The 26,917-nt window shown below is 43.9% G+C and overlaps 1 protein-coding gene, 2 long non-coding RNA genes and 8 other non-coding genes across 11 annotated transcripts; 2 read left to right on the top strand and 9 right to left on the bottom strand.

Annotated features, from left to right (window-relative positions):
* Positions 1 to 771: 771 nt before the first annotated feature.
* Positions 772 to 21,159, bottom strand: LOC146222007 (uncharacterized). Its single transcript, XR_014746770.1, has 6 exons — positions 20,997 to 21,159; positions 20,512 to 20,647; positions 17,176 to 17,336; positions 6,947 to 7,069; positions 6,088 to 6,585; positions 772 to 5,737 (listed from the first exon to the last, which is right to left on the bottom strand). It is a non-coding gene; the product is annotated as an uncharacterized LOC146222007 (long non-coding RNA).
* Positions 6,429 to 7,499, top strand: LOC146222016 (uncharacterized). Its single transcript, XR_014746771.1, has 2 exons — positions 6,429 to 6,568; positions 6,690 to 7,499. It is a non-coding gene; the product is annotated as an uncharacterized LOC146222016 (long non-coding RNA).
* LOC146222015 (U1 spliceosomal RNA) lies at positions 7,382 to 7,545 on the bottom strand. Its single transcript, XR_014746964.1, has one exon. It is a non-coding gene; the product is annotated as a U1 spliceosomal RNA (small nuclear RNA).
* On the bottom strand, positions 8,719 to 8,882 carry LOC146222014 (U1 spliceosomal RNA). The gene has a single exon (XR_014746853.1). It is a non-coding gene; the product is annotated as a U1 spliceosomal RNA (small nuclear RNA).
* LOC146222013 (U1 spliceosomal RNA) lies at positions 10,532 to 10,695 on the bottom strand. The gene has a single exon (XR_014746797.1). It is a non-coding gene; the product is annotated as a U1 spliceosomal RNA (small nuclear RNA).
* On the bottom strand, positions 12,032 to 12,195 carry LOC146222012 (U1 spliceosomal RNA). The gene has a single exon (XR_014750526.1). It is a non-coding gene; the product is annotated as a U1 spliceosomal RNA (small nuclear RNA).
* Positions 13,787 to 13,950, bottom strand: LOC146222011 (U1 spliceosomal RNA). Its single transcript, XR_014750136.1, has one exon. It is a non-coding gene; the product is annotated as a U1 spliceosomal RNA (small nuclear RNA).
* Positions 15,753 to 15,916, bottom strand: LOC146222010 (U1 spliceosomal RNA). The gene has a single exon (XR_014749024.1). It is a non-coding gene; the product is annotated as a U1 spliceosomal RNA (small nuclear RNA).
* On the bottom strand, positions 17,813 to 17,976 carry LOC146222009 (U1 spliceosomal RNA). Its single transcript, XR_014747911.1, has one exon. It is a non-coding gene; the product is annotated as a U1 spliceosomal RNA (small nuclear RNA).
* Positions 18,840 to 19,030, bottom strand: LOC146222008 (U2 spliceosomal RNA). The gene has a single exon (XR_014750630.1). It is a non-coding gene; the product is annotated as a U2 spliceosomal RNA (small nuclear RNA).
* A 1,259-nt stretch (positions 21,160 to 22,418) lies between the features above and the next one.
* On the top strand, positions 22,419 to 26,903 carry tm4sf5 (transmembrane 4 L six family member 5). Its single transcript, XM_084691625.1, has 5 exons — positions 22,419 to 23,069; positions 23,983 to 24,063; positions 24,422 to 24,567; positions 25,252 to 25,444; positions 26,389 to 26,903. Exons 1-5 carry the CDS (start codon positions 22,896 to 22,898, stop codon positions 26,404 to 26,406), a joined length of 612 nt encoding a protein of 203 aa, XP_084547751.1. The 5' UTR covers positions 22,419 to 22,895; the 3' UTR covers positions 26,407 to 26,903.
* Positions 26,904 to 26,917: the final 14 nt, after the last annotated feature.

Raw genomic sequence — 26,917 nt, 5'->3', positions numbered from 1 at the left:
TTGCTATATTTAAGGCTTAAAGTTGTTAAACTGGTAGTACTAAGCAGTAGCGATAGTAGAATACATTGTGCTAGCTCTACATGGTTGCCCGCAACATTAATCATCTCAGGACACTAAATAAAAGTGGATGCAGTAACTTTAATATAGGCTATGAAAGGCAGTCGGGTCTATAATAATTGAAATACCCATATTACATCAATTAACTATAGTTCAGATCTTTTTCTTTCATGGCCGTTCACCTTGCTTTATTCTTGATACATAGAAAGTTAATAGTACACTGGAAAATGTTTCAGCTGGAATTGAACAATGCATACGTGCATATCTAAGTGTTATATAGCCTAATTATAGGCCTCGGGTCAAATGGGATCATTGTAAGCACACCAACACTGCTCTGCAAGTCACTCAAAGCTCAGTTAGTGTGACTTGCCTTTGTGTGTGTATTTTAAATGACTTGAATTCTTTCAAGGTGGAAATTATTTGGCAAATTGGTGTCAATGTAAAAAATAATGTTGTTTTGTTGTACCTTAGATTGCGTCTGTAGATTTCTACCACTGAAGATGGCAACCCCAGTCATACCAGTGATCAATCCAGAGGCCCCAGCAAGTCATCAACAGGCTGTGTTGGTGGCAACCAAGGAGTCCCGTATCTATCAGGGGGGAACAAGCTCTTCTTCTCCAATCCCCCACAGGAGCTGCTGAACCAGGCCACTGCCCTGGCACACACACAGAAGGTCCTTCGAGCAGAGGGCATCCCTGCGCCATCACACCAGATGCTAACCCCCACTACGCGCAGGAACCCTGGGCCCAGATGAGAAGAGGTATGGAGTCGTGGTGCAAAACAAGGAAGGCGGAGGCCAACTCTACCATTTAACACATTTATTACAACGGCAAATGTGCAGGGGAAAAGGGGCTGGGCACGACCAAAGCAAAGAAAGCAAAATTAAACCGTTTCTATCCTACCTTATCACATTCGTTACTTAACTAGCACCGTAGTTCTGGCGCTCTCCCCAAAGTACAAGGGTTGGTCGGCCCAGGTCTTACCTAGTGTTCATATACAAAAGGTTATCCTATGAGTGGTGTAAGTGGCCTCTTGCCTAAAGCACCTCGCTTTCCCCTTTTCCCCTGAGAAACGCAAAAAGAAACAAAAAAGGTATTAACCCAAATTATAACAATTCCAAGTTTTGAATCACAATGATACCATTTCGCAAACACAGTTTACACAACTACTAACAGTACACATGCTCTCTCAACCCCCAATGTACCAGACAAAGCTCAAGTAAGCAAAATCCCACACCCAGCACACAGCGTACAAACCAACTAGCAGCAGCCAAGCCCAACCAGCTGCACAGGACACACTGGGGCAACACCCTCTACTGCCGCACCAAGAGGGATGACCAGGTGGAGGCTGCTGTAATACAGAAGCTGAAGATGGCGAAGAGGTACGCACCAGCACAGCAGGACATCAGCGCTCTGCACAACAGGCTGATGTACACCCTCGTCAAATTGCTGTGGTTGCGCTCAGCTCCATCTCGTAGTAGTCCAGAGAAGACCACCATCTTAAAGGCCTACGAGAGGATCCAGCACCGGGTTTTGGTGGATGACCCCATCCTGTCACATGCAGGCATCCCTCTGCCGAAGATAAACAGCAAGACCGTCCGGGACTTCATACATAGGCAAGAGCGCCTTCTCAACGTGCATGCGATCAAACAGCCGTGCACCGTCACAAAAGCGACATCTATCTCTGCAGCAGACCTGCCTCCAGCACCTCACCAGCCAGCAGTCCTCCCTCCACCAGACCTCACCGTAAGGGAGATAGGTAACCTCTGGATATAGGAGTACCTCACAGAATATGCAGAGCTTCCCACAAATATAAAATCTCCTCGAGGCCAACACTGACAGGTGTATTTATGGTCAGAGAGGGTTTGAGAGTCACACCTTCCAGGAGATGTGGGAACTCTATAGACAGTACCAGGCTCAGAAAGACAGAACAGTACTCAGCTGAGCAGAGGAAGGGCATTACTGATACTTACGCTTCTGTGAGGGGGTGGTCGCACACACCAGTGACTCACATAACCAGCATTCAGATGAAGAGGTTCAGAAAATACATTAATGACAGAGACAAGCAAGTAAGAGGATATATCATACAATCTAGTGAGTAACAATAGATTTGTTGTCCAGCAACTGCAGGCCACCACTTCTAAATGCAATGCTCCTGAATGGCCAGGTGATGAGGTGGAACTTGTGGCTGCAAGCCATCATGTGGAAGGTAAGTGAGAAAGTAAATACACATTAAACTGTATATATTTAAAAAATCAAATTACAAAACTACTTTATTATGTTTATTTTTAGACTCAGTCAAGTTGCTAGACTCCCCCTTCAAGGGCTTATTTAGTCAGCCTCTGTGGTCCCTATTCCCGGGTGAAACCGCTGTCCGGTCCCAGCAGCCCACCACCTCTGTCCGGTCCCAGCAGCCCACCGCCGTTCGACCCACATCCCTGCCCTGGCCCACACAGAGAAGCTCCTTCGAGCAGAGGGCATCCCCAAATAGCAGCAGCCAAGCCCCGCGTGCTGGACAACCACTCAGGCTTATTAGGGAGCACACAGCTGCAGCCACTGATGAGGGGGTGGGTGGAGCCCTAATCAGGGGATTCCACCAATCAGGTCACTGCAACCCGCCCCAGAAACTTCACCAACTACAAAGAAACAGATATAAGGCCACAGAACCACACAAACTCTGGGGACGTAACAACAGGTCAGAGGTGACTAACCCTCATTGTAAGGGAGAGATAGGGAACCTCTGGATCAAGGACTACCTGGCAGACTATGCAGAGAGCTTCCCACAAATCTCCAATCTCCTCGAGGCCAACACTGACAGGTGTATCTATGGTCAGGGAGGGTTTGAGAGTCACACCTTCCAGGAGATGTGGGAACTCTATAGACAGTACCAGGCTCAGAAGGACAGAACAGTACTCAGCTGAGCAGAGGAAGGACATTACTGATGCTTACGGTTCTGTGAGGAGGTGGTTGCACACACCAGTGACTCACGTAACCAGCATTCAGATGAAGAGGTTTTAAAAAATATATATCAATGCTTAGTATATATGCCATAAAAAATTGGGGATTGACAGTTAAACAGACTTATGGCCGGAAAACTGAAAATCAGGAAATCCTTGCCGAAGGGCAGCCTGGGAGAAGTGGCAAAGGGATGGAGCCTTCCCAGGGGCCGTCGAGACCGAGGGCAGAGGGCCAGTCGCTCGACTACCACTGGCAAGGACGACGGAGCCATCGGGGCAAAAGCCTGGATCGACCCCGTCGAACTTGGACTTCCACTTGTAACCGCCTAGGGGGTAATTGTGTGTGCCCCCTTGTGGGGCTTTTGTCCTGTACTCCTTGTGGGGAACCTGTATATTGTGACTGTCTTGTTTGATGTGTCTTTTAAGTTAACGTTTTAATGAGTTGATTAATGCTTCTTTTTCTTTTTTTTCAACTATGGAACACAAGTGGAGCAGCATGACAACTATGGAACACAGTGGAGGAGCACGACAAGCGCCCACAGCAGTTCACCCAGCTGTACAGGACGCACTGGGGCAACACCCTCTACTGCCGCACCAAGAGGGATGACCAGGTGGAGGCTGCTGTAATACAGAAGCTGAAGATGGCAAAGAGGTACGCACCAGCACAGCAGGACATCAGCGCTCTGCACAACAGGCTGATGTACACCCTCGTCAAACTGTTGTGGTTGCGCTCAGCTCCATCTCGTAGTAGTCCAGAGAAGACCACCATCTTGAAGGCCTACGAGAGGATCCAGCACCGGGTTTTGGTGGATGACCCCATCCTGTCACATGCAGGCATCCCTCTGCCGAAGATAAACAGCAAGACCGTCTGGGACTTTATCCATCGGCAAGAGCGCATTCTCAATATGAATGCGACCAAACAGCCGTGCACCGTTACAAAAGTGACATCCATCTCTGCAGCAGTCCTCCCTCCAGCACCTCACCAGCCAGCAGTCCTCCCTCAACCAGACGACCCCTTGATGCAGTACGTGTCAACACCCAGCACGGCAGGGACAAAGGGAAGGACTGACATCACCGCGCCACTCTCCTGGTCACAACCACTACTGCCAGCGCCTGTGAGAAGAACCCTAGCCCCAGCCACCTGCACCTCCACCAGACCCGTGCCCTCCCTCGCAGCCACCTGCACCTCCACCCGATCTGTGCCCTCCTTCAGGCCACCTGCACATCCACCAGACCCCTGCCCTCCCTCGCGGCCACCTCCAGCAGACCTGTGGCCCTCCCTCTCTGCAATTGCTGGTCTACCTACAGCATTGTGGGCAAAGTCAACCAATTATAAGAGGAAGCTGAAAGATGTACCCTCAGAGGTGGGAGCAAAAGTCTCACGGGTAAAAAATCTCCCCGTCTGTGTGCTCTGTGGCCAACCAATCCAGGGACACAAAATACAAGAAGAGCTTTTGCCCAGTCAAAAATATGTCTCCGTCCAAAGGTCTGGAGGGCATTGTGTTTGACAGCTACGAACACTAAGTCAGTTGCTGACCTGTTGGGGTAAAGACCCAGCTGAAAATACATTTAATTGTATATCTTGTAAATAGTATTCATTTTGTTCATAGTGTTTTAGTATTAAAATGTTAAACAAGATAAGTGTTGGGGGAGATGAAGGGGCGGAGGTAGAGAGGTGAAGAGAGGAGTGGGTCGTCCTTATCTCTGACGTCAGACCGGGGGGAGTGGAGGGAGAGGGATGAGGAGGCCTGAGTAAGGGGGGGATGATATGGGGCACACGTTTCAGGCTCCACCTCCTCACAGACACGTTTCAGGCTCCACCTCCTCAGAGAAAGCTTCCCTCCGCACGGCTTCTGCGTCACGCCTTCCTGCTGCTGGAGGCGAGCAACGTGGAGGACTACAGGAGCCAGATCCTCTCCACTTTTGGCACTGTGCTGAAAATTGATTCCACCAAGAAAGTAGGCTGATCGAAACAATGCAATAGTGACTGATGCAAAGCTAATTGCAGAATTGTTTTAGTTTTTCTATGAATAACCGTATGATGCAAATTGTAAAAATAAATAAAATAAAAATACACACATGTTTATCATATCATACTAACTTTACATATTTTGTAGGTGGTGAAGAAGCTGTCTGGGGAGGGCAAAGGCTCAGCCGAGTGGTTCACCAGCATCGGCAACGAGCACTCACAAATTGTGACCTTTGTGCTGACGTGCGAGGAGTCCTCAGACAAGCTGACACCAATGTGCCGTGGAGTCATGGAGAGGTTCCAGCTGGCCAACCAACCTGCCCCCAAATCCTCTACGTCGACCGCGGCTGTTGCCGTGCACAGGGCCCAATGGCGTTGGAGGCCATGTTTCAGCCCTGGGTGGACGATGGGATGGTCGTGCGCCTGGACATCTTCCACTGGATCCACAGGTTTGACACAGCAATCCGCACAAAGTCTCACTCCAAGTACGCTGCCTTCAAGTCTGCCATAGCTGGAGCGGTCATGGCCTACAACAGGGCTGATCTGGAGCTGCTCATAGGGGCTGTAAAGAACAAGAACGTGTTGCTGGGCGCCTTATCCGATGAAGATATTGTCCAACAGCACCTCTCCAGGGACCAGCTCCAACACCACGTGAGGAGAGTCACTGTCGGAGCTCAAGAAACCTTCCGGCTCGTCCACCTGGCCATCGAGGAGCTGAAGGGTCCCGCTGGACTGGACGAGAGTGGAGTGAACACCTGGTAAAAAAAACAAAAAAAGGCTAATTACACAAAAAATAAACGACATCCACACAATTGATACAATGTCATTGCGATAGGGGGATGGTGTAGCATACAAAATAAACATAACACACAGTGATTGTGTATTTATAGACGCCATTGATGAGTTGTGGACAGCCCAGCAGCGACACCTGGAGTGCATCCAGGATCCTCCGGGTATGGATATGTACAGGGTGGCACATATCACTACAATCAACAACGTGGACTTGCCCTACTACAAGGGCGTGAGAGGGAGCAACAGCCTGGAAGGCTTCCACAAAGCCCTCCCTCACATGATTCCAGATACGCAACTGTCGTTATTCTAATACCTTTTTATGGTGACTTTCAGGTCCCCACTGTGCAGCACGGCCTCATCAGGTGTACCTGATCGGTGGCATCGCGCGGTGGAACTCGGACAGGAGTGCAGCTGCCGTGATTGGAGGACAAGAGGGAGGCACCACAGGACCTACTCTGCGCCGCTGGTCAGCCACCTCAACACCCGCCGTCGGCAGTTGTTCGGAGAGGCTGTGGAGGAGAATTTCCAGGCCCCTGCTGATGTCCCCCTCCCAGCTTGGGCTAGAATATTTCTTCAGCCAGAGCAAGAGCCAGGGAAAACAGGGCACCTCTTCTCTCTTCAGGATCTAGTCAACGATGGGCCAGGTCCGGATGAGGAGGTGAGACAGCCCAATCCAGGTGAAGCAGATGAGGCTTTCCAGCGTGAAGAGGAAGCACACTGATGTGCTGGATGCCACTCTGCCCCACATCACTCTCAACAGTGACAAATCCGCCACCGTTCACCCTCCGGCTTTTGTGAGTAGCTGTGTTGTCTGAGAATTAAATACAAAGCACTGGTTACTGAAATAAAAAAAAGAATGTACACAATTCAGACCTACAGAATTCTTATGCCATTTGTTTGTTTTGTTTTTAACAGGAGGATGCCTGCAGTCAAAACCCTCTTCCTGGTTTCTAGAAGAGATCTGTCTGACAGCAAGCGGTCACTGACCACCGAGCAGAGAAACAAGCTCCTCCAACTATGGAACACAGTGGAGGAGCACGACAAGCGGTCACAGCAGTTCACCCAGCTGTACAGGACACACTGGGGCAACACCCTCTACTGCCGCACCAAGAGGGATGACCTGGTGGATGCTGCTGTAAAACAGAAGCTGAAGATGGCAAAGAGGTACGCACCAGCACAGCAGGACATTGGCTGATGTACACCCTGGTGAAACTGTTGTGGTTGCGCTACTGCAAAACCCTCAAGTCCTGAGAAGACCACCATCTTGAAGGCCAGCAAACTGCCTGGATCTTGTCCTGTGGAACAGCGAGCAGAATATCAATTAAAAATAGAGGCCTGCCACTTAGCCTATACGGTCACCTCACTTAATTCAATAACTGACTGAACACAACACATTTGTGAAGGTCTTTCATTTTTGGTGTTTAAATATCTTGTATTCGTAATGCTGTAAATTGGATAGTTAATTGCATATGGTGGTCATTTATGTTGCATTACTAATAAACTGTGGAATCAATTATACAATAACTGGCTAACAAATGGAGTTGTTTTCAGGCAAGACAAGTCTGAGCTGATCAGGGGGGAGAAGTCATTGTTATTTCACAGTTTATCAGGGGAGAGCGCGAACGCAGTCCCCCACTACCACAAATTATGCAGTCGAGATTTCCACATTTGAGAAATTCGCAGGGGTCAGCACAACCGGAGTGCAATGGCTGAGCCTCGCCCTGGGTGAACCACCTTCATGATCATGGTGTCTCCCCTGCCAGGTAAGTATGAGTTGTACACGGCCAACGTGGGGGAGTCGTTTCACTGCATACACTACACAGTAATGGTGTTTGAATACATCAGGGTGACTTTCCATTGAGCACGTGAAAAGTGGTATCAAAACAAACGCTATTAGAACATGAACAACCTTCAAAATAAAAGCTTGTAGCAACATTTAAAAATAAACGTAGTTCTACTACATGTTCCCATGATGCATTGCAGTAAATTTCAAGAAAATAGTAATAATTTCAGATACATGTATTTGTCAAAGTTTTAACTTAGTCTAAACTCATAAACGTACATTAATATGTGCTGGTCCTTCCGTGTGGTGGGATATTTATTAAAAGGAATGGAACAGCTCGTTCACATGTATTGTAGCATAACTGACAAGGACGTGAAAGAAACCATCAGCAGGGACATTCATTGATTCGCTGGCTGCAGTACCTGCAACCAACACGGGGCTAGTATGACTGAAAACGTTAGTTTTCCATCCCACTAAATTAGCTACTTGGGAGTATTTTAGCTGCATCTATATTTGGAACATTTTTATTGACACAGTCGAGAGAACACCTACATAAGACCATACTCCATGCCTGGATACAAAAACAAAACCATTGTTCTCTCTTGGAAGTCGCTTTGGGTAAAAGCGTCTGCTAAATGCATTAATGTAATGCAAAATGTTATGTTGTGTCTTCTACCATCTGTATGACTGGACAGTAATACAGGAGGGAGCACGGCAAACTGTCCCCAACTAGTACATAATTCACATATGATTTCGAGTCAGTAGGGTAAAATCTATGTTGACTGTAGACTGTTACGAATTTTGATTGGTCTAGAGTCTACGGTCACCGTAGACTCGTGACTGTAGACCCCCCCAATTGGATCATAGGATTCGAATCTACATTTTACTCCGACGAAAGTCACACGCCGGTTGACGGCATTGTACATTATTTTTTGCAAAGACTGAAGTTACGAATGCTTCTACACTGTTAAATGTGTCAGATGTTTCATTTCCAAATTAAATACCTATATTTTTCTTCGATCTTAGTAGGTGGCGAAATAGAACGTTGTGCCCGTGTCGGTGCCACATCTTGAATATAATTACAGATGTTACAAGATCAACGCTGGAAGTTGTCAGGAGGAGAAATTGACTTGTTCGCATCATTATTATTTCACAGTTAATCAGGGGAGAGCGCGAACGCAGTCCCCCACTACCACAAATTATGCAGTCGAGATTTCCACATTTGAGAAATTCGCAGGGGTCAGCACAACCGGAGTGCAATGGCTGAGCCTCGCCCTGGGTGAACCACCTTCATGATCATGGTGTCTCCCCTGCCAGGTAAGTATGAGTTGTACACGGTCAACGTGGGGGAGTCGTTTCACTGCATACACTACACAGTAATGGTGTTTGAATACATCAGGGTGACTTTCCGTTGAGCATGAGTATGTGAAAAGTGGAATCAAAACAAATGCTATTAGAACATGAACAACCTTCAAAATAAAAGCTTGTAGCAACATTTTTAAAATAAACGTAGCTCTACTACATGTTCCCATGATGCATTGCAGTAAATTTAAAGGAAAATACAAATAATTTCAGATACATGTATTTGTCAAAGTTTTAACTTAGTCTAAACTCATAAACGTACATTAATATGTGCTGGTCCTTCCGTGTGGTGGGATATTTATTAAAAGGAATGGAACAGCTCGTTCACATGTATTGTAGCATAACTGACAAGGACGTGAAAGAAACCATCAGCAGGGACATTCATTGATTCGCTGGCTGCAGTACCTGCAACCAACACGGGGCTAGTATGACTGAAAACCGAAGCCCCACTTCAGATAACACATTTACCCGCGACATCACCGGAATGAACGTTGGTTCTAAATTAGCTACTTGGGAGTATTTTAGCTGCATCTATATTTGGAACATTTTTATTGACACAGTCGGGAGAACAAAGTACATTAGACCATACTCCATGCCTGAATACAAAAACGTTTTGTCTTCTACCATCTGTATGTCTGGACAGTAATACAGGAGGGAGAAAACTGTCCCCTACTAGTACATAATTCACGATTTCGAGTCATTAGGGCAAAATCTATGTAGACTGTTACGCATTTTGATTGGTCTAGAGTCTACGGTCACCGTGGACTCGTGACTGTAGACCCCCAATTGGATCGTAGAATTCGAATCTACATTTTACTGGCGGAAGTCACACGCGGGTTTACTGTACATTATTTTGAGTTGAGAAAGAAATTACGAATGCTTCTACACAGTTAAAAATTAGTCAAATGCCTCATTTACAAATTAAAATACCCACGCAATGTATTTTTTCGATGTTTGCAGGTGGCGAAATAGAACGTTGTGCTCGTGTCGGTGCCAAATCTTGAATATAGTTACAGATGTTAACAAGCTCAACGCTGGAAGTTGTAATTGTAACTTCATACATCAACATTTGTAAACTGTTCCGCATTTAGGTGAAAAAGTGAATCTTGAAAGGTACATTTTAAATCTAAACTTCAGGGCTCTCGAGTCTCACGCATCTCAACCATTTCACACGTACTCACACAACACATTGTATTTCTCACGCTGAGAAGTGATAACTTGTCCCGCTATATACAATTAATGGACGAAGCGCAGCCGCGCAGGCATGTGGAGGTAGGTTGTCTGCCAAGTTGAGAGCTGTCTGGAGTAGGCTAAATGTGCAAGTCTAACTAGTCAGTCAGTGCCTAACCCTGCAGAGCCAACCCGCCATCTCGTGGCAACATTCACCAGTCAACATTACTGTGACAAACTAACGAACACATGGAGACTGATCCACGTAAAGGCTAAGCAATCGTTCTTATTAGACTAAAGCCGGGTAATGATAGACTAGCAGCTATTATACAGATCACTTGCTGACAAATGCAGTTATTTTTAGGCAAGATAACATACAGAGCTGATCAGAGGGAGAAATCGACGACTGTCATGTTTGCATCATTGTCATTTCACAGTTTATCAGGGGAGAGCGCGAACGCAGTCCCCCACTACCACAAATTATGCAGTCGAGATTTCCACATTTGGGAAATTCGCAGGGGTCAGCACAACCGGAGTGCAATGGCTGAGCCTCGCCCTGGGTGAACCACCTTCATGATCATGGTGTCTCCCCTGCCAGGTAAGTATGAGTTGTACACGGTCAACGTGGGGAAGTCGTTTCACTGCATACAGTACACAGTAATGGTGTTTGAATACATCAGGGTGACTTTCCGTTGAGCATCTGAACAGAGAAATCTAAATCACCATTACAACATGAACAAACATACAAAATAAAAGCTTGTGGCAACAATTAAAAAATAAACGTTGCTCTACTAATACATGTTCCCATGATGCATTGCAGTACATTTAAAGATGTACTTCACATAACACATTTACCCGCGACATTACCGAGATGAACGTTAGTTTTCCATCCCAATAAATTAGCTACTTGGAGTATTTTAGCTGCATCTATATTTGGAAAAGCTTCGTTGACAGTTGTGAGAAGAGTACATTAAGACATTTCATCACTGGATACAAAAACAAGAGTTGTGTCTTTTGCCATCTGGATGGTTGGAGAGAGAAACAGCACTACACAGTCCCCCTACATAATTCACATATGATTTCGAGTCAACATGGAAAAACATAAGTTGACTGTAGACGCGTTCTGACTGTTGACTTCCAATTACCTAAACTTGCACATCTATATTTTACTCTGATGGAAATCACACGCGGGTTGACCGTACAGTATTTATAGTAAAAAATAAAATAACTAACGCTTATACACAGTTAAAAAGTAGTCAAAAGCTTTCTTTCCAAATTAAGGATCAACGCGATGTTTTTTTGTCAATGTTGTAGCGGTGGCGAAATAGAACGTTGTGCTCCTGTCAGTAGTGACCTCTTGAATCAAGTTGCAGATGTAAACAATCTCAAGGGTCGAAGTTGTTAAGGTAGGAGGCTAGCTTACATGGAAATACATGTAGCTGCAACATTTGTGAAAAGCTCCGCCATTAGGTGAAAAAGAGCATTTTGAAAAGGTAAATTGCCGATTTAAACTTCAGGACTCAAGTCTCAAGCATTTGCCGTGAGACTCAAATCATTAACACCCCCTTCTAAAAATGTATTTCCTGATTTGAAAAGTTGTGACATCCACATGCAATCAAAAGTAAAGGAGAGTAAATCAGTGAGTCTAAACAGGTCAGTCAGTGACTAAACTCCGCTGAACCAGGCCGCCATCTTGTGGCAACATTCAACTGTGAACATTACTGTGACAAACTAACAAACACATGGAGACTGATCCACGTGAAAGCTAAGCAATCATTCGTGTTAGACTAAGGATGATAATAGCCAGTGTAATGTATACTTGCTGCTAGTCTAACAAATGCAGTTGTTATTTTTAGGCAAGATAACAAAAATCTGAGCTGATCAGGGTAGAGAAGCATTTCGAATACTGTCATGTTCGCATCATTATTATTTCACAGTTTATCAGGGGAGAGCGCGAACGCAGTCCCCCACTACCACAAATTATGCAGTCGAGATTTCCACATTTGAGAAATTCGCAGGGGTCAGCACAACCGGAGTGCAATGGCTGAGCCTCGCCCTGGGTGAACCACCTTCATGATCATGGTGTCTCCCCTGCCAGGTAAGTATGAGTTGTACACGGTCAACGTGGGGAAGTCGTTTCACTGCATACACTACACAGTAATGGTGATTGAATACATCAGGATGACTTTCCGTTGAGCACGTGAAAAGTGGAATCAAAACAAACGCTATTACAACATGAACAACCGTCAAAATAAAAGCTTGTGGCAACATTTAAAAAATAAACGTAGCTTTACTACATGTTCCCATGATGCATTGCAGTAAATTTAAAGAAAATACTGTAATAATATAGATGCATGTATTCGTCAAAGTTTTAGCTTAGTCTAAACTCATAAACGTACATTCATATCATTTACTGGTCCTTTCGTGTGGCATAATATTATTTAAAAAGGGATGAATAGCTCGTTCACATGTATCGTGGCATGACTGACGAGGACGTGAAAGAAACCAGCAGCAGGGACATTCGCTGGCTGCAGTACCTACAACCAACACGGGGCTAGTATGACTGAAAACTGCAAAAGTAATGGAGGACTGAAGACCGAAGCCCCACTTCAGAAAACCCATTTACCCGCGACATCTGAATGAACGTGTGTTTTCCATCCCACTAAATGAGCTACTTGAGTATTTTAGGTGCATCTATATTGGGAACCGTTTCATTGACTGTTGGGAGAGCAGCGTTAGTACATTAAGCCATATTTCATGCCTGGATACAAAAACAAAACAGTTGTGTCTTCTACCATCTGGATGTCTGGACAGTAATACAGGAAGAAGCACTGAACAGTCCCTACATAACTCGCATTTGATTTCGAGTTAGTAGGGGAAAATATACATTGACTGTAGACTGATACGCGTTCTGACAGACTTCCACATCTGTTTTACTCTGATGGAAATTACATGCGGGTTGACGGTACAGTATTTGTAGTAAGAATAAAATAACGAACGCTTATACACAGTTAAAACGTAGTCAAAAGCTTTCTTTCCAAATTAAGGATCAACGCGATGTTTTTTGTCAATGTTTGTCGCGGTGGCAAAATAGAACGTTGTGCTCCTGTCAGTAGTGACCTCTTGAATCAAGTTGCAGAAGTAAACAATTTAGAGGCTGGAAGTTGTAAATGTTTAGGCTATCTTAAATGGAACTACATGTAGCAGCAACATTTGTGAAGAGCTCCGCCATTAGGTGAAAAAAAGTATTTTGAAAAAGTAAATTGTCGAATTAAACTTCAGGAGTCAAGTCTTCACATTTGCCGTGAGACTCAAATCATTAACACCCCCTTCTAAAACTAGATTTCCTAGTTTGAAAAGTTATGACATCCACATGCAATCAAAAGTCAAGGAGTGCAAATCAGTGAATCTAAACAGGTCAGTCAGTGACTAAACTCCGCTGAACCAGACCGCCATCTTGTGGCAACATTCAACTGTGAACATTACTGTGACAAACTAACAAACACATGGAGACTGATCCACGTAAAAGCTAAGCAATCATTCGTGTTAGACTAAGGTTGATAATAGCCAGTGTAATGTATACTTGCTGCTAGGCTAACAAATTTAGTTGTTCTTTTTAGGCAAGATCTGAGATGATCAGAAGAGAGAAGCATATCGAATACTCTCATTTTCGCATCATTATTATTTCACAGTTTATCAGGGGAGAGCGCGAACGCAGTCCCCCACTACCACAAATTATGCAGTCGAGATTTCCACATTTGAGAAATTCGCAGGGGTCAGCACAACCGGAGTGCAATGGCTGAGCCTCGCCCTGGGTGAACCACCTTCATGATCATGGTGTCTCCCCTGCCAGGTAAGTATGAGTTGTACACGGTCAACGTGGGGATGTCGTTTCACTGCATGCACTACACAGTAATGGTGATTGAATATATCAGGGTGACTTTCCGTTGAGCATGTGAAAAGTGGTATCAAAACAAACGCTATTACAACATGAACAACCTTCAAAATAAGAGCTTGTAGCAACATTTACAAAATAAACGTAGTTCTACTACAGATTCCCATGATGCATTGCAGTACATTTAGAGAAAATACTGTAATAATATAGATACATGTATTTTTCAACGTTTTAGCTTAGTCTAAACTCATAAACGTAGATTCATATCATCTACTGGTCCTTTCGTGTGGCATAATATTATTTAAAAAGGGATGGAACAGCTCGTTCACATGTATTGTATCATAACTGACGAGGACGTGAAAGAAACCAGCAACAGGGACATTCACTGGCTGCAGTACCTACAATCAACACGGGGCTAGTTTTGAGTGCTTAAGGCCCACTTCAGATAACACATTTACCCGCGACATCATCGGAATGAAAGTTACAATATACATGCCACCGAATTAGCGACATGGACTATTTTAGATGCATCTAGATATACATCTAAAATAGGGAACAGTTTCATTGACACAGTTCTGAGAACAGAGTACATGGGGCCATATTTTATGTCTGAATACAAAACAAAACAGTTGTCTTCTACTACCAACTGGATGTCTCTACAGTAATACAGGACAGAACACTAAACAGCCCCCTACATAATTCGCAGATGATTTCGAGTCAGAAGGGCAAAACCGTTGACTGTAGTTACTCGTTCTGACAGTTGACTTCTAATTGGATTGTAAAATTCGACTGTAGACTTCCTATCATATGTCGACTTGCATATGTATATTTTACTCTGACCGAAGTTATACGCAGGTCAAGTCTTTAAGACTTAAATAATGAATGCTTGTACAAAGTCAAAAAGTAGTCAATAGTTTTTCTAATTAGTGATCAATGCAATTTCTTCAATGTTTGTAGCGGTGGCGAATTAGAATGTTGGGCTCGTGTCGTTGCCAAATCTTGAATCAAGTTGCACTAGTTTACAGGGCAACTACATGTAGCAACAACATTTGTAAACTGCTCCGTATTTAAGTGAAAAAACGAATCTTGAAAGGTAAATTATCAATCTAAACTTCAGGGCTCTCGAGTCTCACGCATTCGCCGCATTACGCCCATTTCACACGTTCTCACACCACACGTTGTATTTCTCACGCTGAGAAGGGATAACTTGTCCCGCTATATACAATTAATGGACGAGGCGCAGGTATACGGAGGTACGTTTTCTGCTGAGTTGAGAGCTAGCTGTCTCGAATGTATTAGTCTAATTAGTCTATCACTGACTTAACCCTGTAGAGCCAGATCGCCATCTCGTGGCACAGAGTGAACATTCCTGTGTGACAAACGAACACATGGAGCCTGATCCACAAAAAAAGATGAGTTATCATTCGTGTTAGACTAAGGGAAATGCTAGCCAGTGTAATGTATAATAGCTGCCAGCCTAACAAATGCAAGATAACAACTAACCATCAGAGCTGATTAGGGAGGGGAGAAGTAAATCGACTCCTGTCATGTTTGCATCATTGTCATTCCACAATTGATCAGGGGAGAGCGCGAACGCAGCGTAATGCTGTAAATTGGATAGTTAATTGCATATGGTGGTCATTTATGTTGCATTACTAATAAACTGTGGAATCAATTATACAATAACTGGCTAACAAATGAAATGTTTTCAGGCAAGACAAGTCTGAGCTGATCAGGGGGGAGAAGTCATTGTTATTTCACAGTTTATCAGGGGAGAGCGCGAACGCAGTCCCCCACTACCACAAATTATGCAGTCGAGATTTCCACATTTGAGAAATTCGCAGGGGTCAGCACAACCGGAGTGCAATGGCTGAGCCTCGCCCTGGGTGAACCACCTTCATGATCATGGTGTCTCCCCTGCCAGGTAAGTATGAGTTGTACACGGTCAACGTGGGGATGTCGTTTCACTGCATACACCACACAGTAATGGTGATTGAATTCATCAGGGTGACATTCCGTTGAGCATGTGAAAAGTGGTATTAAAACAAACGCTATTACAACATAAACAACCTTCAAAATAAGAGCTTTTAGCAACATTTACAAAATAAACGTAGCTTTACTACAGATTCCCATGATGCATTGCAGTACATTTACAGAAAATACTGTAATAATATAGATACATGTAATTGTCAAAGTTTTAGCTTAGTCTAAACTCAAAGGTACATTCATATCATATGCTGGTCTTCCAGTGTGGCAGGATATCAATTAAAAGGGATGGAACAGCTCGTTCACATGTATTGTATCATAACTGAGGAGGACGTGAAAGAAACCAGCAGCAGGGACATTCATTGATTCGCTGGCTGCAGTACCTGCAACCAACACAGGGCTAGTATGACTGAAAACTGAAAACGTAACGGAGGACTGAAGATCGAAGCCCCACTTCCGATAACACATTTACCCGCGACATCACCGGAATTAACTTTACAGTTTTCATTCCATTAAATTAGCTACTTTAGTATTTTAAGTGCATCTGTATTGGGAACATTTTCATTGACAGTTGGGAGGACAAAGTAGCCTACATTAGACCATACTCCATGCCTGGATACAAAAGTAGTGTCTTCTACCATCTGTATGACTGGACAGTAATACAGGAGGGGCCACTGCGAACTGTCCCCTACTGGTACATAATTCACATTCATTGAGTCAGTAGGGCAAATCTACGTTGACTGTTCTCACGTGTTCTGACTATAGACCCCCCAATTAGATCGTCAAATTCAACTGTAGACTTAAGTCGACTTGCACATCTTGTACTCTGACTTAAGTTATACACCAGTTGCCGGTACAGTATTGTTTTGCTTGTTTGATATAATGAATGCTTGTACAAAGTCAAAAAGTAGTCAATAGCTTTCTTTTCAAATTAGTCATCAACGCTATTTGTACATGGACCCTTTTTTGGATGTCAAATATATGGAACTCTCTACAGCATACATAAATGGAGTGTCAGAAAGGACTTTTGGACACATGGCTCAACATCGCTGAATCCTTGAAATCCATACTTGTGCTATAACCTTCTTACTTCTCTTTGTGCATGCGTTTGGTCCCTTGTGTCTTACGTCTGTCTCTGTCAATGTATTTTGTTTGTCTGTGTGTTTCTGTATGTGTTATTTGTAAGCTGCAGACATCATTCTTACTGTTGTGTTTGTCTGATGTCTCCCTCCTCCCTGTCTTCCCCCTCTCTGTTTTTTCACCCTTTACCACGTTCTTAGGTCTTAGCATATTGCAGGGGTGTCCAATCCTGGTCCTCGAGGGCCACTGTCCTGCATGTTTTAGATGTTTCCCTGCTCCAGCACACCTGATTCAAATGAAAGGGGTGTTATTAAGCTCTGTGGAAGCCGGGTAATGACCATTCATTTGTGTGATCACATCCACTTGCAATCAAAAGTTAAGGAGCTTAAATGAGTCAGTGTAAAGTCAGTCAGTGACTAAACTCCGCAGAGCCAGATCGCCATCTTGTGGTACAAAGTCAACATTACTGTCACAAACTAATGAACACTGATCCACAAACGCAAAGCAATCATTTTGTGTTAAGACTACATTTGTAATGCACTTTAGATTTGAAGCAAATCTCAAAGTGTTACAGTTAAGATTATAAAAGCAAGGTAAGAACATCAATATAGACTAATGGTAATGATACCCAGTCTAATGTATAATAGCTGCTAGTCTAACACATGCAGTTATTTTTAAGTAAGATCACATCTGAACCAATCTGAGATGATCAGGGGGGAGAGGCTTCTGTCATGTTTGCATCAATGTCATTTCACAGTTAATCAGGGGAGAGCGCGAACGCAGTCCCCCACTACCAGAAATTATGCAGTCGAGATTCCCACATTTGGGGAATTCGCAGGGGTCAGCACAACCGGAGTGCAATGGCTGAGCCTCGCCCTGGGTGAACCACCTTCATGATCATGGTGTCTCCCCTGCCAGGTAAGTATGAGTTGTACATGGTCAAAGTGGGGAGGTCGTTTCACTGCATACACTATACAGTAATGGTAAGGAATATTGCTACGAAGAGGTCCAATTTAGAAACTTACACAAATAAACATTCCGTCCAGTTATGAGAAACTCAATTTCCACATGAAATTTTGTAAGAAATACCAGTTTATGTTCCAATATTTTCCCACAATGCATTTCAGACTACAGTAATACTATTGTCTGTAATATAGCACCATATTTAAGATACAGTCAAAGGTCCTTCATCAAAAGCATTGCACAAATCATTGTCGCAGGCACAAACAATATATTATTTTCTTCACATCTCATAATATTCAGTGATCATTGAATGAATTGTATAATTCTAACGAACACTGTGCCTAGAATACAGTCTGCGCATGTGCTGTGCTCAGAGGAGAGGGGGCGAAAGAGACCCCACAGCAGCCAAAGAGACTATGTATTCCAACGTTTTACATTTCAAACCCAGACTCTCGTAATAATTTTCAATTATCAATCTTTGTGACATTAACTTGACGTATTTGAATAAATAATTAAATGACAAAATAGAAATGAACATACAATTTAGAATCAGACCATATTAAATATTAGCTTTCTGTGCAGCCGCTTTAAAAAAAAACGCATACAGTAGTTGGCTTATTCTACTTGAGCAAAGCCACACAAACGTAAGCTCCCACACATCCACAGACAAGTTCAGTTATTTAAATAGAAGGATCAATTAATCAATATTCCATAACGGATGACGTTATAGCGAACAGATTTCAACGTAAACATTTGACTACGAGTTAAAGCGTCAGCTGCGCTCGCCTGCTAATAAATTGCCATTTCACACAGTGATTTCCCGGGAGGGAAGTGCACCGTTCCTGGAGGTACTGCAATACCAGGTCGATGCGTGGAGTGGACGGAGCAAGCCCCTATTCCATCTCCCTGTTCCAAAAATCAATTTAATATATGGTCCCCGGGTAGGGGACGTATCAGATATTAAACTGATAAGAACAGATACTACACTTGATCTTAGCCAAAAGGCCGAGAAGCGATACCGGTCTGCCACTCGAGAGACTGGAGTCATCCCCAGGAACGGCATATGCTTTCAGAGTTTAATGAGATACATATAAATACCCCGTTAAAAACCAACACTGTGTTAAAAAACACGATTAGTAAAGTGCACAACTGCATTCATAAATGTTTAGTTTCCGAGTTTATTTGATACTTAAGTCAAAACGTGGTCACTGTCACGTGGTACACGTCCCTCCAATTGGAAATGAAGGATACAACTTTACAAAATACGGGCAGTTGATGTTCGATAAAACAACCAGCCAAATACATGTATCGTTACGTATACATTTTTTCTTTGGTAGGCCCATTTCTGCAGTATCGAGACCATTACAATAGCCCACGAAAAAACTAAGAACATCCACGAGAACTGGCTTTGGCAAAACCATGCCATCTGCTGGACATAATGTTTAACATCAACCTTGACCTGAACATGCCCCACACATGCTAACCACCTACCCACGAAGGATCTCAAGTTTGTCACACTTACCCATATAATAACCCAATTCTGGTTTTCTGGCAATCCGTTGTGACATGATATCCCTAAACAGGGATTTGAATCTTTAACCGCAAAAGTGGACAAAGATCTGTAATGCTATATCACATATCCCTTAGTTACCTTTAAGTTAACATTTTGCCCTTTAGTTCGACGCAGACGGTCAAGAGAGTTTGTGAACTACCCAAAAAACAATGTTCTGAAAGTGGGCATCATGAGTCATTTCAACAAGCTAAAAGCTAAGCAAACACGTGGAAATAAGCCTGGAGTTTAGACTTCAGCGAGCGGGTTAAAGTTTCGCCCAATATGTAACCATTTGGGAGAGTTGGCATTAAATAAGACAATTCATCTAACTAAATTTAAAAGTAATTTGCGTTAACATGTGGCGTGCTGTTTAACGTTAGCCAGCAGGGTTGGCAACTCGCATGTCGAGACATGTGGCGCTAGGCCTATTTGAAAGGCCTTGTAGCTAAACAAACAGCTAACAACAAATATAATCAACGTACATTTCTGTAGTTGAAAAATAACTACTATATCTTTCAATTTGTCTTCCTTTGTCCAACTATGGTTAACATTTGCAGTGACTGCGCATCGAGTTGTTCAATAAGATATGTGGGCTAGGCCTGGAAAACCCAGGCCACAGTAATACAAAACCAATGTGTCTTAAGGCCTTCATCAAACAAACAATACAAACATATGCACTAGCCATAGCTGACATGACTGTAAACATTAACGTTAACATAGGCACCTCGTCATGCATTTTCAAAAAAGAGAAGCACGGACTGTAGACTACGGTGGGCAAGCAAACATCAACAGCCTGAGTCAGTGCCATTTACAAAAAAGATTTGCGATGAAAAATGAACGGGAGGTGTCATGCCATCGAAAAGAACGGCCAGGTGGATAAACAAATGTAACATTGGCAAAGTAGATACGAGTAGCCTAAGAGACTGACAAAAACTGAGCAAAATACCTTTAGACGAGTCTGGTAGGTGTAGTGGGCGTTCAGCGAGTCGACAGGTATTCTTGTTCATCATTCAGCGAGTTGCGGGGTTTGCTATCCGAATTACTTGGATCAATCCGCTATAGTGAGAGCCCGATTGAAGCACCTACACCACTTCAAAAAATTAGTCCGAAATTTGCAGATTCCACAGGATGCAGTGTATTCAACGTAGGCTAGCACATACCAGTGATAATATTGAAGTAGGATATATTTTTGTGAACAATTAACAGCACATCGTTATGACGACAAACTTTTTATTTGACGATTAGCCACACACCTAGCTAAAGTACCTAAACCTTGAGGCTAATCACTGTACGACTTGGAAAACAAAATCCATGTATACACTTAGGCTATAGGTCAAGATTAACATGATATGGCAGGATCATCGCTCTGGATAAGAGCGTCTGCTAAATGACTACATTTAACATTACTTTTATAAACTGTAGCCTACTCACAGTTTTGATGCGAAAAAAGGAGGGCGTCGTTCATCACTACGGCAATGACCCCAGAGGTCAGAAAAGCATCCTGCTGCAAGACTACCACATATCCATAGGTGTATCTCGATATTTAGTCAATTTGTGAGGGAAGTATAACAACTTCAGACGCGGCCAACGACACATCCTCCAGCAGACAGTGCGACTTCCAAAAGGTAGCCTAATTCAAGACGTTGTGTAGACCTGCGCAGTTAGGCTACCTGAAATGTTAATTAGGTGCAACACTTCAGGTATTTTGCGTGGGGGTTGGGAGGTGAGAAGTTGTGTGTCTCTCCAGTATTACTGTGCTGGCTAACTCCCATGTTTACCTGTATTTGACATGTTTACCTGTATTTCTTGTATCTCCTTATATATTCAGACAAGGGATTACATTTTGGACATTTGGTTTCAATGAGAGAAGAATGGAATGTTGGACACAGGTCACATGGATGGAATGTCCAACACATTTGATTCTGAAATGACGTGGTCTGCTGAAGTGAAGCTTAAGGAATTCACACCTTTAAGTATTTCTGGAGTCTGGCCCAGTATGCAGATGGTCAGCGCAATCAAGTTTAGTGTAACATTAGACCTAGCTTCATTAGGCTTTTCTCCAGCACTTTGACACCAATAAAGTCATATCACCTGCAATACAACTTTATGAAAGGGGACTTTATTTATTTTCATTTTGAAAACAACAAACAGGATCACAATGACTCTTGCTTAGAGACTTGTTGCTCTTGTTGCTTAGGGGTAACTGATTTAAACTGTTGTACTCGCTGCAAATTATTTCATTTTTGTTTATCTTATTTTTTACTGCTGCTTGCTTTTCTACAGGTACACTTGCACTTATAGCGATTCATGTTGTTTAATTGTAACTTACTTAACTACATGCTCTTATGGTTCTTCCCTTTGGCATTTATTTTTGGTTGTTCACAATATGTGCTTCATGTTTTGGCTACCCGCAATGTTTTGGGGCTATCTTGTTGTTATCAGTGACCGATGCACTTTGTAAAGCTCTCTCTTGGAAGTCGCTTTGGATAAAAGCGTCTGCTAAATGATTAAATGTAATGTAATGTAATGATCTCCTCAGTAGATCCAGTGTATTTCTGGGTCTGGTATGTATTCATCAACTAAATGTGTCCTTGACTCTACACACTGTTTTAGTCTCCACTTCTTTCATGTCTTTTGCAGTTTCGTTTGGCCAAAAATAGCCTACCTTATTAGGTTGGGACGTGACTCCCCTCCCTGCGCATGATTTGTTTGCAGACCATAAACGTCAGTCATTAATATAGGTGTGTAAATTAGATGAACAGGTACCAAAGGGCATTCTGGATTTCTAGATTCATTCTCTCGTCTTCCATAGGGCACCCCTGTCCAGTTGTAGGGAGTTCGATACAAAGAGGAGGATATTATTTACAGTCGTCGAAGAACTTTCTGAGTCACATCACCTCTAACACCGTCCTGCTGTTGTGTGACTCTGTTTGTGTTTCGGCTGAGAGCGGTGAGCAGTCTCTCTCCCTCAGATCACACTTTGGTCGGTCAACGGGTGTCGTTCTTTCTCTCCACCTTACCAAAGCACCGTTTGGTATTGGACTGAGGAATAGAGAGAGTGAAGAGAGAGGAATAGAAACAGGAATAGAGAGAGGGAAGAGAGAGGAATAGAAACAGGAATAGAGAGAGTGAAGAGAGAGGAATAGAAAGAGGAATAGAGAGAGGGAAGAGAGAGGAATAGAAACAGGAATAGAGAGAGGGAAGAGAGAGGAATAGAAAAGAGGAAGAGAGAGAGGGGAAGCAGAAAAAAAGCGTGGGGAAAAAGGGGGACCGGTTGAACGACAGCAAGAAAACACCAACGAAAAACAACGAAAGACAGAGGAGGAGACCATGTGCTGTACGGGGAAGTGTGCCCGCCTGGTGGGCCTGATCCTGCTGCCCTCGGCCTTCTGCTGCATGATCGCCAACCTGCTGCTGTTCTTCCCCAATGGTGAGGGCCAGGAGAACAGCCACATCTCCCTCCAGGTCTGGCTGATGGGGGGCCTCATCGGGGGAGGCCTCTTTGTAAGTAACGCACACTCTCATTATGTGTGTGTGTGTGTGTTTATTTGAAAGCAAAGGTAGTGTATTGGAGCACAGGGGGTGGCGGAATTAGTATGGCTATCTGTTAATCTGTCTCTCTGTGTGTTTTCTCGTGCTTTAATAGCCTGTTCGGCTGGCTTAATAAGGCGCGCTTGTGTCTTTTCTTCAGTGTTAGTAGTAGAGTGAAGTGAATTAATCCATACTCAAAACAAAATCTTTATTTAATTGTATTTAACTATACACCTTCGAGTGGTTTACGTTTGAGGTGCATCCTTCACAGCTTAATGTTTCGCCAAAGTCAACTCGACAGGGAAACACCTTTACTTCCCCCCACCGTTCAGACTCTTTTGACACCATCTCTGAGTCAGAAGCTGTCCTGAGTCTTTAGGATGTCTGTACTCTTTAGTTTCTGTATCCGTAGTCATTCGCTGGTCGATGGTGGACTGATTGAGAGGTGCTGTTTGATTCTCGTCATAGGGTCCTCTGATGTTTATATAATGGTGTGAATTGTTATCTGGTTTAACTTTACATCAAGCCGGCGTTTCGTTGTACCTCAGAGTATCACCTCTCAGCACTGTGATAAAGAGCCCTGTACAGTCCTCGTACTTTGGAACGTGAAAATGGGATTCACTATTCACAAATATTGGCTTAGGAGATAAGGGGATACATGCACACACACACATACACAATCAGGGGCACACCCACCCATACATAGACTGGAGGGCAATTAAAGACCCTTCAACTACAACAATCAACTTCCTGAAGTTTATACAATTAATAACCAACAACAAATAACGAGAATGGCTCCAGAGTCTGTATATTACAGTAGTAATGTCAGTGATTAACGAGGACCAGACTAATAAAGTTAATATCCTGTGTGTATGGAATATTTCAGATGCTGTGTCCCAGCTGCTCAGCTATCAGAGCCGGGGGCAAGGGTTGCTGCGGAGCAGGTTGCTGTGGCAACCGTTGCCGGGTGAGTACAGTCACACGTGGATCGTTAGAGAAAGGAGGAAGTTTCTTCAAGACCGGGAAGTTGCGATAAGAACAGAATTGTTTATTACCTTAAAATTGTAACCATTAAGTCCTGTTGATACAATGGTGTTTCTTTTCTCTATTGTATGGGCTTGACAGCTTTATTTGAGTGAACACCACAGTCAGTCCATAATGATTAAAGAGTATGTACATAGTGTGTAAGTATAGTGTCAATGATGCATCATTACATGTACTTAGTCGAGCCTCTTTCTCACACATCCTCCCCCTCCCTCTCTGTGTGTGTGTGTCCATGTGTGTGTGTGTGCATGTGTGTGTGCGCACGTGTGTGTGTTGAGCAGATGTTGAACTCTGTCTTCTCATCTGCGTTTGGCGTAATCGGAGCGATCTACTGCACCAGTGTATCCTCTGCAGGGCTGGCTATAGGACCCAAGTGTCTGACAGCCGAAGGGATGGATTGGACATACCCCTTTGAAAACCCCCCAAGGTAAAAGTCTCTCTCTTTCTCTACCTCTCTACCTCCCGCCTGCCCCTATGCCTGTCTGCCTGTTATCTTATCTTTACATTTGTGACCATTTGATTTCCCCATTTCAGCAGCAGCCTTGCAATAATAGAAAGTGTAGTACATCTTAACAGCCAGTAGATGGCGGACTACACCATGGTCAGTCCTCATGGTGAGGAGCCCACGTTTCTATTAGGCCAAGTGTATCTGTAGTGTCAGACCAGTGCAGCACACATGATCCCAGATACCACCTCAAACACAGTGAGATGTATTAGTATCGGTTGACCCGTGGGGGCATGCAGACCATCCTGGTCACCAGATCTTCAACACATGATGTGACACTCTAAGCTAGTCCTCTCCCTCATCTCTACGGCATTAGCCTTAATTCAAGATTCAAGATATTTATTGTCATGTGTACAGTTAAAAAAAGTTACTCCGTACAATGAGAAAAATATATAAATATATAGTCAGAATAATGACGTGACATGAAATGTCTTCCTGAGTGTTTGAAGTGCACCATGTGCTGTTGCAAATATTTCCAGTAGAGTCGGTGACATGAAGTCACAGCAGCAGTAATGTCCTCACCCAGTGAGCTACAGGGGTGCCTCACCACACGTGATCTCACCTGTTACCTCTGTCTTTCCTCCTTTTGACTCCCTCCCTCCCCAGTCAAAACAGCAGCTACCTGGTAGACCACTCCCTGTGGGCCCTGTGCCTTCAACCCGTCAACGCGGCGTTGTGGCACATCGTCCTGTTCGCCATCACGCTGTGCCTGGGCCTGCTGCAGCTCGTCCTCTGCGGCATCCAGGTCGTCAACGGCTGCGTGGGCTGCATCTGCGGGGACTGCCGCGACAGCAAGGAGGTAAAACGTCACCCCTGATGTCGCCACGGCGGCCCAACGTTTGTTGACGGTGTGAATGATGGGGTGGTTTGTTGGGTTTTGACCTATGTTGGTTCATTTGCATTACATTTAGCAGACGCTCTTATCCAGAGCGACTTACAGTAAGTACAGGGACATTCTCCCCCCGAGGCAAGTAGGGCGAAGTGCCTTGCCCAAGTACACAACGTCATTTTCCATGGCTGAGAATCGAACAGGCAACCTTCTGATTAACAGCCCGACTCCCTAACCGCTCAGCCATCGAACCCCCCCCGATTCGTGATTCGTGGAGCAGGAGATTGGGGTGGAAAGCCAGCACTGCCATATTGCACAACATGGTTTAACTGAGTGACGTGGAAGCGGAAGAGTACTCTATGTAGACGTTCACCTGAAATGATATCAATTTCTCATGACAATCTGATGATTTGGCAACAAAAAAAATGCAATTGATGACTGACCATCGCTATAGGTCTGACTTGGCAAACTAAATCGGCCTACCAGTTGAAGATTAAGCTCCAAATGTATGTTCAACTGCTGGTTGAACATACACATGGATTAAGGTCTGATGAACCACCAGATACTCCACATCGCCTCAACACATTCCTTGCTGTGTGACTTCACCTTAGGGCTTTACAGTGTACACATTTACTCAGTGAGATAAATATGTAAACCAGAACATCCGGTATCAATATAGTGGTATGTAACGATAACTCTAATATGGAACTCCAATGATCCAACTCACATGCAGAAGAGTCTTCTATTGGCCTTCGCTGCCTCTATCACTGATGTTTATGATGGAATGGAATTAACTTGAAATCCACAGATTAGAATATAGAAAATAGAATGTTAACGAGGGAAAGTCTGAAGTTCCACAACGTGAGATCAGACTGTAAACTCTACGTTTTTTCTTTCCTCTCCCCACTCTACAGGACGAGGGTGGATTGTAAAAGATCCTGGAGGGTGGAGATAAAGGCTCCTCAGCAAGAGGCTTCCTACAATCATCTTCTCTGCCGCTGTGTCGTTTGTGTCTCTTCATGTTCCAGTTCTTTCTCCAGTGCCTTGACAGAGATTGGTCACGTCACATCTCCAAATGTATGATGTAACCCTCAGAGTCATACGTGAGCTAGTCTTCTGCGTGTTTCCCTGTTGTTGAATTATTAAGTTTGATTCTCCTTCGGTATGTATTATTGAGAGTGTCAGCCAGTAGCCAGACACTGAGTTTTGTGCTGTACTACAAATTGCCCTCGCGCATAGGACATTAAGGCTTTCTCTTAAGTCTGGTCCTATATTGAGCGTCCACAGAGAGAACATGCACTGTACGTCACAGGAGCGGAACTCTCACATCACGTGACTTCTTTGCCTCTGTCAAAATGATCCTTTGTATGTTATTTTTCATGATCGGACAAGATGATTGGAATAAAAACCGTCCCCCCCAAAAACAAAAGAGTAGCTGATTAA

Source organism: Hypomesus nipponensis, chromosome 25 (assembly GCF_054491055.1).
Source record: "Hypomesus nipponensis isolate SF chromosome 25, ASM5449105v1, whole genome shotgun sequence".
Taxonomy (NCBI): domain Eukaryota; kingdom Metazoa; phylum Chordata; class Actinopteri; order Osmeriformes; family Osmeridae; genus Hypomesus; species Hypomesus nipponensis.
Note: the sequence above shows the minus strand (reverse complement) of the source record. Positions and strands in the feature narration are given on the sequence as shown.

Bases quoted from the DNA above. Each gene is read 5' to 3' on its own strand.
- tm4sf5 (XM_084691625.1), top strand. From the start codon at position 22,896: ATGTGCTGTACGGGGAAGTGTGCCCGCCTGGTGGGCCTGATCCTGCTG. The intron at 23,070-23,982 runs GTAAGTAACGCA...GGAATATTTCAG, and splicing joins TCATCGGGGGAGGCCTCTTT to ATGCTGTGTCCCAGCTGCTC. The intron at 24,568-25,251 runs GTAAAAGTCTCT...CTCCCTCCCCAG, and splicing joins CCCTTTGAAAACCCCCCAAG to TCAAAACAGCAGCTACCTGG.